This window comes from Sinocyclocheilus grahami, unplaced genomic scaffold (genome assembly GCF_001515645.1).
Source record: "Sinocyclocheilus grahami isolate Dianchi unplaced genomic scaffold, SAMN03320097.WGS_v1.1 scaffold1004.1, whole genome shotgun sequence".
Classification (NCBI taxonomy): Eukaryota; Metazoa; Chordata; class Actinopteri; order Cypriniformes; family Cyprinidae; genus Sinocyclocheilus; species Sinocyclocheilus grahami.
This window is the reverse complement of record NW_015506183.1, coordinates 575,451-594,546: the sequence shown is the minus strand read 5'-3', so window position 1 is coordinate 594,546 and position 19,096 is coordinate 575,451. Positions and strand designations below refer to the sequence as shown.

The 19,096-nt window shown below is 36.1% G+C and overlaps 1 protein-coding gene across 1 annotated transcript in view; it reads left to right on the top strand.

The window, feature by feature from the left end:
• The window catches only part of LOC107565484 (zeta-sarcoglycan), a gene marked incomplete at its 5' end in the record, with an annotated part of 74,326 nt that overhangs the window by 18,456 nt on the left and 36,774 nt on the right, over positions 1 to 19,096 (top strand). Inside the window, 3 exons of the mRNA XM_016250724.1 lie at positions 437 to 524; positions 12,855 to 12,977; positions 18,084 to 18,156. Of these exons, the coding sequence (XP_016106210.1) occupies positions 437 to 524; positions 12,855 to 12,977; positions 18,084 to 18,156 (284 nt within the window). The remainder of the gene's footprint in view (positions 1 to 436; positions 525 to 12,854; positions 12,978 to 18,083; positions 18,157 to 19,096) is intronic.

Sequence of the window (19,096 nt, the reverse complement as noted above, 5' to 3'; positions counted from 1 at the left end):
TTATAATCTTTTTTTCTAATTAAGGTGTTCTGAATACATAATTTGAATGCTTACATAAAATGTCCCACAGACATTGCAATTTTATTTTTATTTATTTATTTTTATTTGTTATTATTATTATTTTTTGTAATGAAATAATGACGTTTTGGAGCTTCTTGAAGAAAGTTTTAATGCTAGAGCATATATGAAAGACTACTTATTTTCATGTTTTATTTTGGTTGCATTTTTATTATTATTATTATTACGTTAGGTATGTTCTAACATGTACCTAACAACCCTACCTAACCTCAACCAAACTGCAATGTTGTGAATGAGATGCGAGGTTGTAAGATCAATTTCACTGTGCTCTGTTTCTTTTTCCTTCTTCCTGTCTTATTTTTCCTTTTATTATACAGGATCCTATAATCAGTTTCTGTCTTTGCTGTGTTTGTTTCAGGACAGTCCTCTGGTCTTACAGTCAGACCGCAATGTGACGGTGAATGCACGAAATAACCTTGGCCAGCTGACAGGACAGCTCACTGTGGGTAAGTGGCATTTTTAAACTAGACATGTTTTTCACGGACATGTCACCTGAATTCACACTCTCTCTTTTCACAGCGGGCCTGTGTTTTTCATACATTCATCTATTCTCCATTTATTATTTGAGGTACTACAATATTTCCATTTGTAGAACTCCTACAGTGTTGCTCTAAAAACCTTATTATTATTATTATTTTTTTATTTATTTATATATTTATTTATTTTTGGAACTTCTTTGGCATCCTTACTGCCATCTGTTCATTTACATGAAAGTAGTTAATCGAATTTGAATAAGGAAAAGACTCTTTGTGTTGACAATTTCAGAATTCATCATTGTTAATAAGTTGCTGGCACACATAAAATAAATTGTAGTTGCTTTTACTTAATTACCTAAATGGCATTTTAGTAAATGACAACCTGAAGTGTTTTTGGGCCTAGATTTATTTTCTTTTTTTTATGGATTGCAATATATTCAGAGATTAAATTGGAAGAAAACTAAAATCTGGTGGTACAGCTTACACCAACTGTTACAGTTATGTAGGTTTTGTTTCAGGCGTCTTACCTTTTGTCTGGCTTCCCTGATTGTGTCCAGGTATTTTCTATAAATTAGGTCATAATTTCTTCTAAAGTTAAATCCTTTATTGTTTATTTTTTTCATTTTTTAAGTATATTTTTTTGTGCATTTTTAATTCACAGTGTTTTGTTTCCTGAGATTTCACTCTTGTATCTTTCATTTGATTTTTGAAAATTAAGTTGCACTTATATCCCAAAACCTATTAGACTCCATTTTAGACTCTACGAGACCCAAAGTGTTACACCTACCTCACAAAAAAGTACAATTACCTATGCTGATGCTGCTCTTTTTAACTTTCTATACATCAAATCCGAATCCTGGGGGAAAAAATTAAAACATACATACATACATACATACATAACTTAAGCACCATCTGCATATTGAAATGACTTGTGAAGGATCATGTGACACTGAAGACTGAATCAATGTCTGCTGAAAATCAACTTTGCCATCACAGGAATATAATATATTTTAAAATAAGTTATTGTTTTAAATTGCAATAATATTATTGTTTACTGTGTTTTTGATCAAATACATGTATGGATTGGATTGAGAAACAATTTCCAGATAGTTCTGGTTCAGTTTAAACTTATATATATATATATATATATATACAGTGGGGAAAAAAAGTATTTAGTCTCCTTCTACTAATTGTGGCTGTTTTATGTAGCCTGGCTCACACTACAAAAATTTTAGCCCGATTTAGCCCCGATTTCCCCCTCCCGAGAATCTGAGAAAAAATCTTGTCTTGGCATCCTTACTGCCATCTGTTCATTTACATGAAAGTAGTTAATCGAATTTGAATAAGGAAAAGACTCTTTGTGTTGACAATTTCAGAATTCATCATTGTTAATAAGTTGCTGGCACACATAAAATAAATTGTAGTTGCTTTTACTTAATTACCTAAATGGCATTTTAGTAAATGACAACCTGAAGTGTTTTTGGGCCTAGATTTATTTTCTTTTTTTTATGGATTGCAATATATTCAGAGATTAAATTGGAAGAAAACTAAAATCTGGTGGTACAGCTTACACCAACTGTTACAGTTATGTAGGTTTTGTTTCAGGCGTCTTACCTTTTGTCTGGCTTCCCTGATTGTGTCCAGGTATTTTCTATAAATTAGGTCATCATTTCTTCTAAAGTTAAATCCTTTATTGTTTATTTTTTTCATTTTTTAAGTATATTTTTATGTGCATTTTTAATTCACAGTGTTTTGTTTCCTGAGATTTCACTCTTGTATCTTTCATTTGATTTTTGAAAATTAAGTTGCACTTATATCCCAAAACCTATTAGACTCCATTTTAGACTCTACGAGACCCAAAGTGTTACACCTACCTCCCAAAAAAGTACAATTACCTATGCTGATGCTGCTCTTTTGAACTTTCTATACATCAAATCCGAATCCTGGGGGAAAAAATTAAAACATTCATACATACATACATACATAACTTAAGCACCATCTGCATATTGAAATGACTTGTGAAGGATCATGTGACACTGAAGACTGAATCAATGTCTGCTGAAAATCAGCTTTGCCATCACAGGAATATAATATATTTTAAAATAAGTTATTGTTTTAAATTGCAATAATATTATTGTTTACTGTGTTTTTGATCAAATACATGTATGGATTGGATTGGGAAACAATTTCCAGATAGTTCTGGTTCAGTTTAAACTCAAATTTTGTATGAGTGAAGGAAATCCGCTTGCGGATTCTTGCGGTGAGATTCTTGCTCACGCAAGATCCATTACATGGATCGCGTAACATTATGCGCCATTGACATATCGACATTGTCATTAAGATCACGCTACAGAAACCTCTTAAAATTAAGTATAAAGAAGAGAAGAAAGCGGACCTAGGCAGCTGCCTACACAGGATCCTCCACTGCCAGATGCAGTTAGAAATTTACTAAAAACAAGCCTATCGCAAGATATCTGAAGGGGGGGGGGGCACCTGGGGTGGCCAGCCAGATTTCAGGGGGGGCCGGTGCCACCCCTGGCCACCACGTAGACACGCCCCTGGTCACAAGGCGATTACGTGAGGCGCTCCCTCTGGCATGATAATCTTAATAATATCTTGTAGTGTGTGATGCGCCATGATGTTCAAATCTTGTAGTGTGTGCACGTTTAAAATTTGAGAGAAGATAATCTGCAAAGATTCTCCTTATTTGTGTGCTGCAACCAGATTTCATAATCGGTTAGGATTTTAAAACTCCTGTAGTGTGAGCCCGGCTTTAGTGTTGATTTGACAAAATTCAGATTTGGATAATTGCCTCATATTTATGAATTACAGTAAAGAGAAAACCAATAGGCATTCTAATAAATGGAGTGTTCTTTGACCCTGGTTCATAAAATTTGTCACAAAACTGCACGGAGACATGAAGGCCGAGGATCCAAGTGCAGTAGTTTATTAGAGAGATAATCCACAATCATAGTCAAAACAGGCATGAGGTCAAACACAATAAGCAGTCCAAACAATGACAGAGTTCAGGGCTAATCAGAGAAACAGGCAGAATATCAAGCACCAGGAAAACAAAACACAAAAGATCCAGAATAAATGAAGTCGCCATGAGTGACAAAATGAACCTGGCTTATACAGGGTGAGCAGACAGGGTTAACGAGACACAGGTGCAAACAATGAGTGCTGATGAGTCAGGGCAAAGGATTATGGGAAATGAAGTCCAAGACTGAGTAACAGAGGTATGTGATGGAGTGCCTTCTGATGGTTATGAAGGGCACTCCAGCTGGTGATCGTGCCAATTTTATTTTATTTTCTACAATCATTCCACTCCAGCTCAACTCTGGGTGTCCTAATTTAGGGGTGTTTAAACAACACTGTTGGTCAACTAAAAATGGAAAACATTTTATACGTTTTGGCCATTTTGGTCATTCAGAATGACAGAGTTCAGGGCTAATCAGAGAAACAGGCAGAATATCAAGAACCAGGAAAACAAAACACAAAAGATCCAGAATAAAAGGCTGCAGCTGTGACACATGCAAGACTTCGCCATGAGTGACAAAATGAACCTGGCTTATACAGGGTGAGCAGACAGGGTTAACGAGACACAGGTGCAAACAATGAGTGCTGATGAGTCGGGGCAAAGGATTATGGGAAATGAAGTCCAAGACTGAGAAACAGAGGTATGTGATGGAGTGCCCTCTGATGGTTATGAAGGGCACTCCAGCTGGTGATCGTGCCAATTTTATTTGATTTGATTTTATTTTCTACAATCATTCCACTCCAGCTCAACTCTGGGTGTCCTAATTTAGGGGTGTTTAAACAACACTGTTGGTCAACTAAAAATGGAAAACATTTTATGCGTTTTGGCCATTTTGGTCATTCAAACTTTTGAAAACAGGTTTCAAAGTGCAAGTTATTTTTTTTTCTGTTACTCTGTTTTAAACAAATGCTGTGTGAATTTACTTCTACACTGAGGGTTTGTTACCAGTTTGGAGTCTCATAACACTCTCACCAATGTGCCCTCTATATCTTCTCTTTGACATTCACCCACTCTGCAGGGTCATTGCCTTTAGGCTGTCTTTGCTCTCTTGACATTGACTGAACATTTAGGGAATATCATGGATTAGCTTCTAAACAAGCAGCAAAGTTATTCTGTATCCCCTCTCGCTTGCACACTCTGTTTGCTGTTTGTTTTCCTCCTCTCCTTGTTCTCTCGTCCCTGAACCCACTCGCTGCAAGAACATTAATCTTCAAACAGAAATTGTATGGAGGTGCTGAGTGCCAGAGAGCTGGGCTGTCCTCTGATAGCTTGGCCCAGGAGTGCAGAGATCTCTGTTTTTATAATATGGCCCATAAGTTCAGGTGATTGATGCACCGTTGCGTTGTGGTGAGCGTGAAGCGGGAGCCCTGCGATCATGACTTTATCCTGTGTTCATAAGGGAGTCGCTTAAATATCTGAGAGCTGCAGTCTGTCATAATCTTTGTGGCTTTAGGCCCAGGGTTCTCAACCGTGGGTCACAAACAAAATGGGGTTGCCGGAATTGCAGATGGGGTTGTTGGAAATTTATATGAACTGCAAAGTATTTAGGGAATATATTTCTTCAACTTAGGGCACTACTTACCAGGGCTTGATATACTTTACCTTGATATACCTTTTTTGGTAATACTTTATTTTAAGGTGTGCCTGTTACACTTTACATGCACTTACTATTAGAATAATTTAAATACTTACAATTAATTATGCATAATTGCATGCAAGTAACCCAAAGCCAAACCCAAATCCTAACCCTAACCATATAGTAAGTACATGTAGTTAATTAATATTACTCAGTACTTAAATGTATAATTACACTGTAACAAGGACACCTTAAAATAAAGTGGAACCCCTTTTTTATATTTATATATTTAAAACTGTTTTGGAAACTTTTTATGCCTTCATCAAAACTGTTTTTGACTTATGCATACATTTTATTGTTTTACCCTTGTTCAATGAAAATCCACCATAAAATATAAATTGCATAAAACACAAGATATGAAATTAGCTTTAGAAAGACAAAACAATTAGCAAGTATTCCAAAAGCATTAGATATCTGTAACGATCAGTCCAATGAAGGCGAGTTGAAGATGAACCCAAGTGCAGCTTTATTTACAAAGTGATCCAGAATCCAAACAATAAACACAGACTTGACTTGACTTGAACAGACTAGACTAGACTTGACTTAAACACTAACCGACAGCAGGACAAATACATTCAATACACGACCAGGAACAAAGGCAATGACATGGCTACTTATAGCAAACAAAGAGGGTCACATGACATGAACAAACCAATGGGAAACAAGACACATGACCTGGACAAACAATCAGAACATGACACAATGAACAGAGGAACCAATAGCATGAAGACAAGAGGGCAAGGGAAGCATGACACTAACAGCATGAAACAATTACAAAATAAAAGACATGAAAACATGAACATGACAAAACCCAAAACAGACCTACAATATCACACATACAAATGCTGGATGTTGTTATTATACATATATACACACAGTACAGTTCAAAAGATAATGCAAAGATTTGTACATTGGTATACAAAATCAAATAATCTGTTATTTTGAACCTTCTATTCATCAGAGAATGCTAAAAAAAAGTAACAAAGTTTACACAAAAATATTAGGCAGCACAACCATTTTGTATCATTGTGTCAATGTTTTTGATATTAATAGGAATCAGCTTATTGCCATTATTATTGTTCTCTATTAATAATTTCATAATCTAATAAAATAGTTATAAATTTAAATATTTCCCAATATTAATTTTTACTGTATTTTTTTTTTTTTGGTGAACATAAGAGACTTCTTTCAAAAACATAATCTTACTGTAACATTTGTGAAGAGTGAATGGTGTCTGAAGAGTCACAAGAATGTTGGAACCTTAAAAAGTAGGTTAAGAACCCAAAAATTCCCTAGACTGACCTTTTAGGGCATCCTCACCTTGTGACCTTCCAGAGTTGTGTGTTTCGGGTAAATGGCAGTCTTAAATAATGCTCCTCATGACCTTCTTGCAGGAATGCTGCATTGCTAAATTATTGGGCAGCAGGATTTAGTTTGAGGTGTTGATGGGATGTGTGCTGGGAGTGAGCTGGTGATGAAATGCCGCATCAAACCTGTGCTGTCAGATCTTGTTTTCACTCTCTCTCTCCATCCCTCCATCCTTCTTCACTAACCCGAGGCACCCTGCTGATCGCCACGAGGTCCCTGCGCAGATGATTGAAAATGAGGGACAGGAAAGTAATCTGTGCATGGGCTGTTCTCACGCTCAGACTCCTGCTGTGAGCTTGTCTCTACTCTGAGCACTTCCTCCAGAGGCCAAACAACTGAAAGGACATTGAGGGAACACAGCATCTGTTTTTTGTCTTATTGACTTTTCATTTTTAGAAGTGTAAACTGCATAATGAATGGCTTCTCCGCTTTGAGAGAGTGGGATATAATTTCATTAGCGTTCGGTGACAGAGAGGACATGAGCGAGAGATGCTCAGGGGGGAGACAAGGACAACAGGAAGACACGTGTGTGATGGTGGGGACACAGGTGTGGCACGGGGATGCTGCCAGGATCCTTTACCACAATCCTTTCCAAAAATGTTAGCAATTAGCATGTATTATTCATTTTAAAGGCAATTAGTTGTCATGAAAAATTCAGCCTGCCCATTAAATTGAGTTTCTATTGGCTGAAATAGCTTAATGAGATAATAAGTACTCTATTTAGACAGATTAGAAATCCTAAAAAAATAGCTTGTTTTAATGTTTGTCATCTGACTGTTATTATGACTATGAATGACTTGTCAATTATGCTAATATAATAGTAAATGACCAGACATATAGATTGTGAAATTATAGTTATTGTAGCATGCCAGTTCAATCAGAAACATATATACTAAAAAATAATCTGTTAAATTAATGGGAAAAAACAGCAACTAGTTGCCTCCCAAAAAAACAACAACAAAAAAAACACACATACATACATGCATACATGGTGACTGTATATTTGACACATTTTAACTATTTCATTGAGTGATATAATATTAATATCCTTTTACTGTTTTTCACTGTAAATTATACAGTAATTAACAGTTTTTCCTTACAACAACCATCAATTTGACAGTATTTTACATTCAAATTATATAAAATGCAATGTTAAACCATTTACAGGTTTTTGCACCGGATGATAAGGTAACTAATTAACAGGTTTTTACTGTAGCATTTTTTTCTGTAAAATGTATAAACATTTTATAAACAGTTATTTAAACACCTAGTGTAGCCAGTTAGTCTGCTTGCTTATACACAAATGTTAAATTACTGTATACATTTTTTATAAATATTATGGGGTTTTGATTAGGTATTACAAATTGCGTTCTACTCTAAATGAACTCAACGAACCCAACCGAAATGTTCTTGAAAGCGGCATCTACCAACAGGGGCTAACAATATCAAGCTAACCAGCCAAACATGGACCGGTGGTTGACTCTGCTAAATTGCAGTTTAATACTTTACATCGACATGACATTAAAAAGGTGCACACACAGTGATCTGCTTGGTGCATTTAATCTCTTCAAGGACAACAATTCTAGATGATATGTCATCAGAATAAGTTACATATGTATGTATTTGAATTTCATTTAGTCAAGGAGAGCTCAACATATTATTATTTCTAAAGTTTTTACTCCATTGCATCCACTGCAATCCATAAGGGTAGCTAATTTAAATATAGATATACCTGGAAATTTCAAAAACAGCCACCTGAAAGTGCTCAAGTCACCAATGAAACCTTCCACAGCACCAAAAATCCAGTGATTTCAGTGATTAGTTCCAAGTAATTAATCATGATAAGAATACATTGGTAAAGTGTGCATGCATGTAGAGGAACATTTAGAAATGTAATGTGCTGTTTTATGTTGTGTAAATTAGCCAGAATAAATTGCTAGTTTTAAATGAATATCATCATTTGCAATGCCACATTACCACTTCGAGGAAGTGAGCTTAAACTCTCCAAGGAGAGAGAGAGAGAGAGAGTGTATCTAAAGGACATATTGAGATTAATGCATACAAATACACGCATCAGTCTTCAGGGCTGTGTTTGCTGATTATGACAACAGCTCTGATTATTTGTCTCTTTACACTGTCCACAAACCACACCCAGACACATGCGCACACACCCACTGATTAATGCAGGTGTTCAAAATTCACCCATTTCGCCTTTTTATTGATGAGGATTATCCGGTTTGGAAAAATAATTTATCTTTGCTACTTATTTTTTATTTATTTAATTTTGTTGCCGTTATTTTGTGCACCATTTCTCTACATTAATACAGAGCCCTTACATTATTTTTGTTTGATTGACTTACTGAAAAAAAGGATGTGGACATTTCTTTGGCTTGCATCAGCAGAGGTTGTTTACGCATAAGGTCAGATTAGAACCTCCAAGCAATTCAGATCAGAAGCTCCACGTTTTATATAACAACATTTTACACAGATGTTCAACCTCATCCAAGCCCAGCTGTTAACTTCTAAACCTCTTGCTGTAGCTGGAATGATAATAAAGCAGTGTATTTACAGCACATTTTTATCTGACTATAAGGGGTATTGTTAAACAAGGGTTTTCAAACCCTTTTTTTTCTGCCATGGACCCCTAAATGTGATATTTACTTTTATGAGAGAGCCTTTTGTTGCTCTATCAGCATGGCTGTGATTGCCTATGTGGCTGCGCGTCTACGGCTGTATTACAGTCATGCTGATGTAGAGAGATATCATACATGTGATATTGCTCATATATTATATTTAAAAATATTTTTATTTTTAACACTATTATTTCTGTAAATGTTTCCACTGACCCCCCAGCACTCCTTGACTCCAGTTTGAAAACCCCTTGTTGTATGAAACGCTGTAGTATCGCAAAACCTTTGTGACGCCACCTTTATAATGCATTTCCATCCTATTCTATGGAAGGCTTTGACTGATCACGCTCAATGCTTTCCTCAAGGTAATTTTTGAATTCAACTGACACATTTAACAAATGTTAGTTTTTTTAACATTATTTGTGAAATGCAACAAGCATCTCTTCATTTTAACACCATCTGGTTTTCCACAGCAAGTTTTTTTTTGCCATTTCACTCCAAGGGAAAGTTTCAATTTCCTCCAACCTCAAAACAACCATTAATCATTATTCCTCAGTTTTAATGAGAGGTAAATCAGTATCAATTAATATTCAAGAGCACGTCATTAATATCCAGTGCACATCATTTCTCATTTAAATCACCTGGATGAGAGGCTCTGTGAGATCCGTGAGGTGGTGCAGTCTGGAAGGCTTTATGAAAGTGAGGATGTCCTTGTCCAAATAATGAGTATTTACTCCTTACATGTACATTCACTGAGAACAATCACTGAAGTAATCAAGCACTCAAACCTTGAGCTCTTGAAGCACGCAAACATTAAATGTGATGCAAACGAATATGAGGTAATAACCTGTTGTGAACAACATGGCTTTAATTATGAATCAATGAGGTCTAATAAACATTTTGTTATTTAATGTGTAGGCTATATTTTGACCTAAGAAGCTTTAATTTTTTTTTTCATAATTGCAAGATCTTAATGTTTGGGCCACCAGAGATTTTTTTGCACAAAATCGATCATGTGCAATTGTTAAATGAACCATATTTTTTCTTTAGTTTAGAATCTCTGCTTCCTGTTTCAGTGTGGCCACGTTAAATCAATATTTATTTTAAAATAGTTTTTCAGTTCTTCTGGTGGATGCACAGACTGCTTAGTCTTTCTGATATGCTACAACCACACAAATCAAAACTTTCATTATCATAGCTCTTTTTTTTCACGAAAGAAGCAAATCTGTCCCTTTATAATCCTGTGGTGTGTTTCTGTCGATTCCTCTCTAAAGATTATCATGCTCTGTAGTGGATCTATGAGCAAATCTCTGGCCACCGCTGTGCAGTGATATGGTCAAGAGGAGATTAAAATATGAGTATAATTTAACAATTTATTAGCATTCTCTCCTCTTGATCTCATCAGCATAATCAAATTTAGCCTTGCCTTATCCTCAAGCACATCTTTAATCACTATCCAACATAATTAATGGAAATGTGACTTTTTTCCCAGTAATGTTTTCCTTAAAATATATCAAATGATGTGAGACTTTCACTGATATGCAACAGATCGTCATAATTATAAGAGAAAAGAATGCAAAACAATTAATTAATGAACATGTTTCTTTTTTTATATATATTTAACATAATCAACACCAAATCTCTTTGTATTAAAAAAAAGTAACTTCAAGATCTGAAGATGGGCTCTACATTTGTTTCTTTAGGTCTGTGAAATGATGTTTAAGCACAGCAGGAACAACAGCTTCAATCAACTGTTGATATGGGGCTCCTTCAGATGCCAAACTGAAATAAGTATGTCAGCTGTGCTTTTTGAGACATTGGGACAAAACTGGCTACTGAACTGAAAATACAAAAGTTTGTAAAGATAAATTAATTTGGTTAAATAATTAAATATTTTAAAATTAAATATATAAAATTACTTTTAAAATGGAAACGTTATTAATAAACTATTGGCAAGTTGAGAGGTGCTGTCATATATACAGTATCAATAATCTATATAACGTTCTAATATTACATCCAAAAGGTGGATAGTAAATATAAAGAAAACCATGTTGGAAAAGTTGCCTAAATTAAATCCCAAACTTTGCATTGTTATATTCTACTTTAATGTACTGCTCTCTTTGCCATAGGGTGCTTGGAGAAAGGGCAGGGTGTCTTATAGTACAAACACTGAAAAAAATGAGAGGACAGGCAATGAATGCATGAATAGGGCTAGAAAGACAATAGAGGGTGGCTGAGAAAGGGGAGAGTGGGCTTTAGGAAAAAAGAGAAGTTTACTTTCTGTCACACACGCATAATGTGGGCAAACAAACAAAGCCAAGTTTGCTCTCCAAGGTCACCTAAGACATGGAAGATACGATAGCTGTGATGAATAATATAGTCAGTGAAGCCATTGCAGTGTTTGTTTGGGGCAGTGCATTAAAAGCTACTGAGATTCCAGTGACAGTGTAATATATATATATATATATATATATATATATAGGCCAAGTCACACTTAGTGAATAAAGTCAAGATCAGTCATTCACATCTCTCACATCAGCCTCCTGCGTGAAACAAACACAAACACAAACTCAGCTTTTTCTCTAATTCATAATCATGCATCAGGGTCTAAATAAGAAAGGCTTTCCATAGTAAACTGCAACATAGAGGAATTTGTGGGATTATGTTGATATTATTGGTATTCATGTTGCTATTATTTGTAAGAACTTTCCAATGAGTTTTTTTTTTCCTGGATAACATTGTATTTGAAACTCTTCCCACATGTTGGTAATTAGGGGCCAAGGCACCTCTTAGGCACCTCTTGCATCTGTTAGTTTTCGTCTTCTTCTTCTATGGAAGTCTATGGCAGCCCATAGAACTGCTTGCGGGAAAGTTATGAAATTTGGCACACAGATAGAGGACAGTGTCAATATTAACCATGGCAAATTTGGAGTATCTATCTCAAACTCTCTAGCGCCACCAAAAGGCCAAATTTGCACACATATTTCTGCTTATACCTTTTTAACCTTATGGTCTAAAAGCAATTCCCCCAACCCCCTCCCCCTTCCTTGGCTCATGCCGAGTCAAATTCATATACGCCATTTTATATTCAATTATTTGCTGCATACAACTTATTGGACAGTCTAAATTGTGTTTCGGGACAGTTTTTTTTTTTTGGGTGCAAGAATTGGTTGAAAGATTCAGGTTCAGGTTGAAATCATTTGTATTTCTATTTGGTACCTTTTTTAACTAGAGACATTTATTAATTAAGCATATTGTACAACTATTTCTATAATTTGACACTGTAGTAAGTCTTCAAACACTAATGAGCAGCAGCTCTAATATTAACTCAGAGACCTGGTGGGCTTCCTTTTTTATCATTGTCAACACTGGCAGCTGTCTTCTAAGGCAGCATCATAATGGAAAATTAATTTAATTTAAATTAATCTATCTGTATGCATACAGTACTGAATAATAATAATATATTATTTGTATTATTACCTTCCACCATTATTTTTCATGTCCCCCTTGTCCATCACATGAAGACCATTCCTGATTAGAGCTGATTTATATGGGCTGCAAAGGTTAAAATATGTGTTATGATCTTGTTTCTCAAGGCCTTATTCTTTCTTTATCCCTTTCTGTAGGCTCTGAGATGGTAGAAGCCCAGTGTCACCGGTTCGAAGTGAGAAGTAGTGATGGTGAGACAGTTCTCTTCTCTGCTGATGAAGAGGAGATCAGTATTGGCACAGACAAACTGAGAGTCACAGGTACATACGCAAACACACTCACATATTCATCCATTTACACATGATCCGTGTACAAAAACTTTCAGACAAGGGTATAAAACTGCCTCCCTTATGGAAGATAGTTTCATATAGTCCCTTAAGTGTTATAGTTTATTTTAAATCTGGCCCATAAATCAATTTTCTGCCTTTTTTTTGCGTTTGCTTTGGCCTATAGTGTTATATCATACAGCAGTTTTCCTACTTGTTAGTAGCCTTATATCCATGTATTTTTCCACATGATTTATTACAGACTTAAAATACACATGTAGTTGCACATCTGTAAAAGACAACAAAGCCTGCATGCCCACATCTGTCAGAAAAGTTTGGTTACGCTCATCTACACCAGATGCCTATAAAGCTCAATCCCATTATAATCAACTGAGCTGTCTGCAGCATTACAATGTGCTTTCAGTTGATAGACACACACTCTGTTTTTGACACGCTGCAACTAGTCGTGTCACTTAAAATTATTTTAAGTGGTCATGAAATGATTTCAAATAAAATAGCGAATGTGTGAATAGATTTCTATACATTTAGTTATTTTAATTTAAGTAACTTTGGACTGTTACATCAGAGCCAGGTCGATTTTGGTCTCTTAATGGGACCTGCTTGATGTGCAAGGAGAAAATTGAAGTTGTTCAGGAATACAGTCAGGCATCAATAGTCCACTGAAACTGCAGAGCAGTAGGTGAGAGAGAGAGAGATGAGTCACTCCAAATGTGTGATATTACTTTTATACAACAGTTCAATAATATATGAATGCATGGGTAATTGTTCAGCATTACCCATTGATGTTTGGTCTTCATATTTACAGCACAATGTGCTGGTTAATCTGAAATTGGTTTGGGAAGTGAATTATGCATAGGGAAACCTTAAAGACATTGTTCTAAACGTGGACTTTAAGCTATGAAAATAAACCTCATGCCAGAGAGGGGCCATACCATGGCCACCTCCGACAGCATCGGCCAATCAAAACGCTGGATCTGAAAGGTGCCAACTTGCAAATCCCTCCTTCTCAGGGAAGAATAAAAGGTTCTCTTCAAGACAAATAAATGTACTAAGCTGTTGTAGCTACTACTGTAAGTGCCCTAAGAGCTGCTAAGTTGTTCTAAGGAGAAACAAGGAAGATCTATAAGAAGTGAATTTGGCGAGATTGGAAACCGCAACAGCAATGAGGACCACAAGCTTAGTATCCCACATCGTCTCCACCAACGTCAGAATCGTCTCGTCAGCGACCCTTCCTTCTGCATGTTCCAGACTGTCCGGATCTTCTGCACAGACTTCAGAACCTTCACCTTCAAGGCTCCTCCGTTTGCATGTTCCTAAGACCTTCTCGGTGCTCAGGACTTCATTGTTCATTAGTGCTTCGTGCTCAAGACGAATTGTGTTGAAACGAATCCAGCTCCTTTCTTCACACTGCAACGTGGCCCAGATCAACAAGTGGAAGACGTTGCCGCTTAGACTCAGCACATGACCAGGCGGAACGTAAATATCACTCTTTCCAAACCTCTTCCCCAGAGACCCTTGGCATTAGTGTGTAATTTGCATTATATTTTATATAGCTGATGTCAGTTAATAACAAATGATCTCTCAATTTACTTGTTGAATCTTAATAAGGTTTACCTTATTACTTTCAGGAAACTTCAGTTTATCTTTCCATAAGATAATGCCCATAGTAACATCCAACTTGCATTTATCAATCTTTTACACTTTATCCATTCACTGTATCCATTTAGTAGTTCTTAGTTACTCTTATCTATTCTTTGGTTAATAAAACCACTTTTATTACAGTTCTGTCTTGATAATACAGTAAGAGGCTCTACAAGTTAACGATATCTCACAAATCATTCAGATTGCTCAGACTACAACTTCCTCCAATGTATGTAATTCTTATTTATTCGAAATCCTTACATGATTGTTCTTTACTGTCAAGGTGAAATTCTGAGCTAAGAATTCTTAGCTCTTTTTTTCCCCAGCATCCATTTTTGGGCCAACATTTTAAATGTTTAAGATTTAAATATTTGCATGCACCATATATACTAGAAACCTGTCTTTACATTGAAATGCAAATATATTGCTTCAAATAGATTTTACTCATGCGGACCTCTCTCTCTCTTACGCTTTCTTTTTTTCCTGACTCTGTCTGAAACAGTGCATGCTGGGAGGTCAAGTGGAATAGTTAGGGGTCAGGGACAAAGAGGGAACATGCTCAGTAATTGGGCAGATCTGTCCATTACCTCTTTTCACAAAAATACATGGTTAGAGAGAGGGATCAAGGGAGATAAATAGTAGTAGAGAGAGAGAAAGATAGACAGAGCATGCATAAATGGAAGTCTGCAGTTCTTCAGAGGTGAGACTGAAAGGCTAAAGTGTGTCAGAATCAAGAACTGCCCTGGGGAGAGAAAGAGAATGGAGAGAGAAAGTTAAGTGTTAAGGAATATTTCACTCAAAAAAATTAAATTTCTGTCATAATTTACTCACCATCATGTCTTTTAAAAACTTCAAGACTTGGTCTCAAAAGGAAATATATGTGAATTTACTGTGAATAGTCTTTGAAACTTTTCTGTTTGTGTTCCATATAAGAAAGAAAAGAATATGAGTTTAAAATGACATGAAGATGAATAAATTAATGACAGAAGTTTGATTTTGAATGAACTGTTTCTTTAAACTATTCCGAGCATGATTGTGGGGAAAATGAAGAGGAAAAAAATAAACTAGGACAGACTGAAACAAATTTAAAAAAGCAAGTATGGAAGAACAGCTTACTTTTATACTAATGAGAAGAACTCACTTAACAAGCACATTTTCAAGAAAAATTATGCTGTGAAATGGGGGACACTTCAAATGTTCCAGAAATACAGATCTAGAAAAACGCACTCCAGTCTACTCCTCTACAGCTCTTGTAATTTATCGCTTGATGTTTCATACTGCTGCCTAGCCCAAGTTACTTTATTAGTAGTATAGAAGGTACAGTATAACTGTCACGAATCCGGTCCACGAACTTTCCTATTCATTGACTCTCGCACTACACACTGTTGCACATCACCCCGGACTACATTTCCCATCATGCATTGCACTGATTGCACTCAGCACGAATTGCACACACCTGTTTACACTGATTGCACCCAGCTGTTTCATATCACTCCCTCACTATTTAACACTCACTCTGATCCCTTCCCTCTGCCGAGTATTGTTTCAGCGTTTATCACTCTCCTAGAGATAGCAACCTTACGGAGCCCTTGTCATTGCCTTAGCCCTAGTCATTTGCCCTAGTCATTTGCCCTAGTCATTTGCCCTAGTCATTTGCCCTAGTCATTTGCCCTAGTCATTTGCCCTAGTCATTTGCCCTAGTCATTAGCCCTAGTCATTTGCCTTAGTCATTTGCCTTAGTCATTAGCCTTAGCCTTAGCCCTAGTCTTAGCCTTAGCCCTAGCCCTAGCCCTAGCCCTAGCCTAGCTGTTTTCCCGGTTTCTGATCTTCGCCTGGTTTCCTGGATTTCTCCCTTAATCTTGCCCCTTCTGACTCTGTCTGCCCATCGTCGACCCACGCTAGCCCTAGGACTGTTCTTGTGTCTTGCCCACCATATACCTGTCTGCCTCTGTTTGACCCTGCCTGCTTCATGACCACGTCTCTGTCTTCTCCACAATAAAGCCTTGCAGATGGATCCGCACGTCTCACGTCTCGTCAGCCCCGTAACAATAACAGAGCATTAGGTAGGATGTGAGGATTTGATAAGCTAGATATATCAATTCCATCGTTTGGCTTCTCATGAACCCTGTTTACACCTGGTATTGACACCCTTCTCAGATGATACGATTTTGAGCCGAGTCAGATATATGTAAAGTTTAAGGTTGGTAAGATTTTTTAAGTTTTTTATTCACACCAAGACTGCATGTATTTGATGTCAAAACAACAGTAAACAGCAATAATGTGAAATATTATAAAATTTTAAAACAATATTTTTTTTATTATTATTACTGCTATTTTAAATGGGTCATATGATGCGATTTCAAGTTTTCCTTTCTCTTTGGAGTGTTACAAGCTGTTCGTGAATAGATAAGATCCCTAAAGTTGCAAAGACTAAAGTCTCAAACCCAAAGAGATATTCTTTATAAAATTTAAGACTCGTCCACGCCCTCCTAAAACCCCTCGTTCAAACACACCCACATGTCTACGTCACTGTGTGGGAAGATTTGCATAACACGTAAAAAGACAGTATAAGTCATTATAATCCGTAATTATGTCCCCACTGTATGCAACAAATGCCTCGTTTATAATGGGTTTTACTGGTTTTGTTTGGTACACACCTTGCTTTTCAGACTGATGAGCTTTAGAGGAGGAGAGACAATAATGTACAGTATGTGGAAAATAATGTGTTTTTTGAACCTTAAACCGCATAAACACATTTCATTACACCAAATACACAAAATAATGTTCTTTTTAGCAACATCATATGACCCATTTAATAAATGTTAAAATGTAATTTATTCCATTAATGGCAAAGTCAACTTTTCAGCCAATACTCCAGTCTTCAATGTCACATGATCCTTTATTAATAATTATAATATGCTGATTTGGTGCTCAATAAACATTTCTTTTTATTATCACAGTTAAAATTGTTTGTGCTTTTTTATTAAATTTTTTCCAAATTTTTTTTATCAATGTGTGTTTTTTTTTTTTTTGGAAGGTGACATTTTTTCAGGATTCTTTGATAAATAAAAAAGTTTTAAAGAACAGCATTTATTTGAAATAAACCGTATATACTGTATGTCTTCACTGTCACTTTTGATCAATTTAATGCATCCTTGTTTAATAAAATAATGAATTCCTTGAAAAATAAAATAATAATAATAATATACTGAGCTGTATTTTACAACATAAAGTTCTGCTGTTATTTTAAAAGTGTGGTAACTGAATGGTTGTTCACAAATGTTAATTTGTTCACAAAGTTGTATGGCAATGTATATTCACGCTTTGTGACATTTGTTGTAGGTTTATGTGTTTTTAAATTATTTATTTATTTATTTTGTACAGTTCTAGTTCAACTATATGACTTGCCACTCTCTGTTTTTCTCTTTATCTCTCTAGGCAATGAGGGAGTTGTGTTTAGTCATTCAGTGGAAACGCCACATGTTCGAGCTGAACCATTCCAAGACCTGAAGTAAGACATGATTTCTTAATGTATAACAGTATCATTCCATGTGTGATTTACACAGAGAGGGAGGGGTAAAGAGCTAGAGAATGGATAGACACAGAAGGATAGAGCAAAGTCATAAAACATGAACTTAATGAATGCCCACTTCATAATTGTCCATAGAAGCTTTATATCCTCAATATTCAGTGACAAACTGTCCCATTCACACTCTGTTATGAGAAAGAAGACGCGGCCTCTCTGACATGCCCAATCCATTACTGGTGGATCAGCCAATCAGACTGATCTAATCTCTTCCATCTGCATTAGTCGATATCTGATTGGATGTCCAATAGGTCACTAACACATTGCGATGTTTCTCACTCCCCCAAACTCCGACATTATCACTACAGGAAATTATGTAGTGCCATGATGGATGGAGTCACTTTAAGTGCAAGTAGGCAGGTTACTGATGGGAACCAAAAGCTTTTACCTCCCAGTTTAGTTTGATGGAGCACTGCTGGGTGCTTTCCAATCGCTTATGAACTTGCATAATGCAAATGCACCAGGATCAAATCTACTTTCATCGTTAGAAAAATTGGGGAAATGATTGGGTTAATGGAGGGATAGTGACATCTTATACTACACTTTCAGCTTTCAATGAGATTGTTAACCCTTTTTAGTTCCATTTCTTATCTTAATGGCAAACATGAGCAGGATTTTGAACCATTAAGAGGTCAAGGTTTGTCAAGGCTAGTTAGCATTGTCCACTTAGCCCCTGCTGGTCAATGCTGTAACTACACCATTTATGGGTAAAAAAATATATATTTATATTCCTTTTATAGCTGTTAAAAAGCAGCAGTGTATAAACTTTCTGCAGATATTATAACCACCCATAGGAGGGTCAGGGGTCTGCCAGTGATTGTTTGATCAGACACAATGTATATGTATATATGTATATATATATATA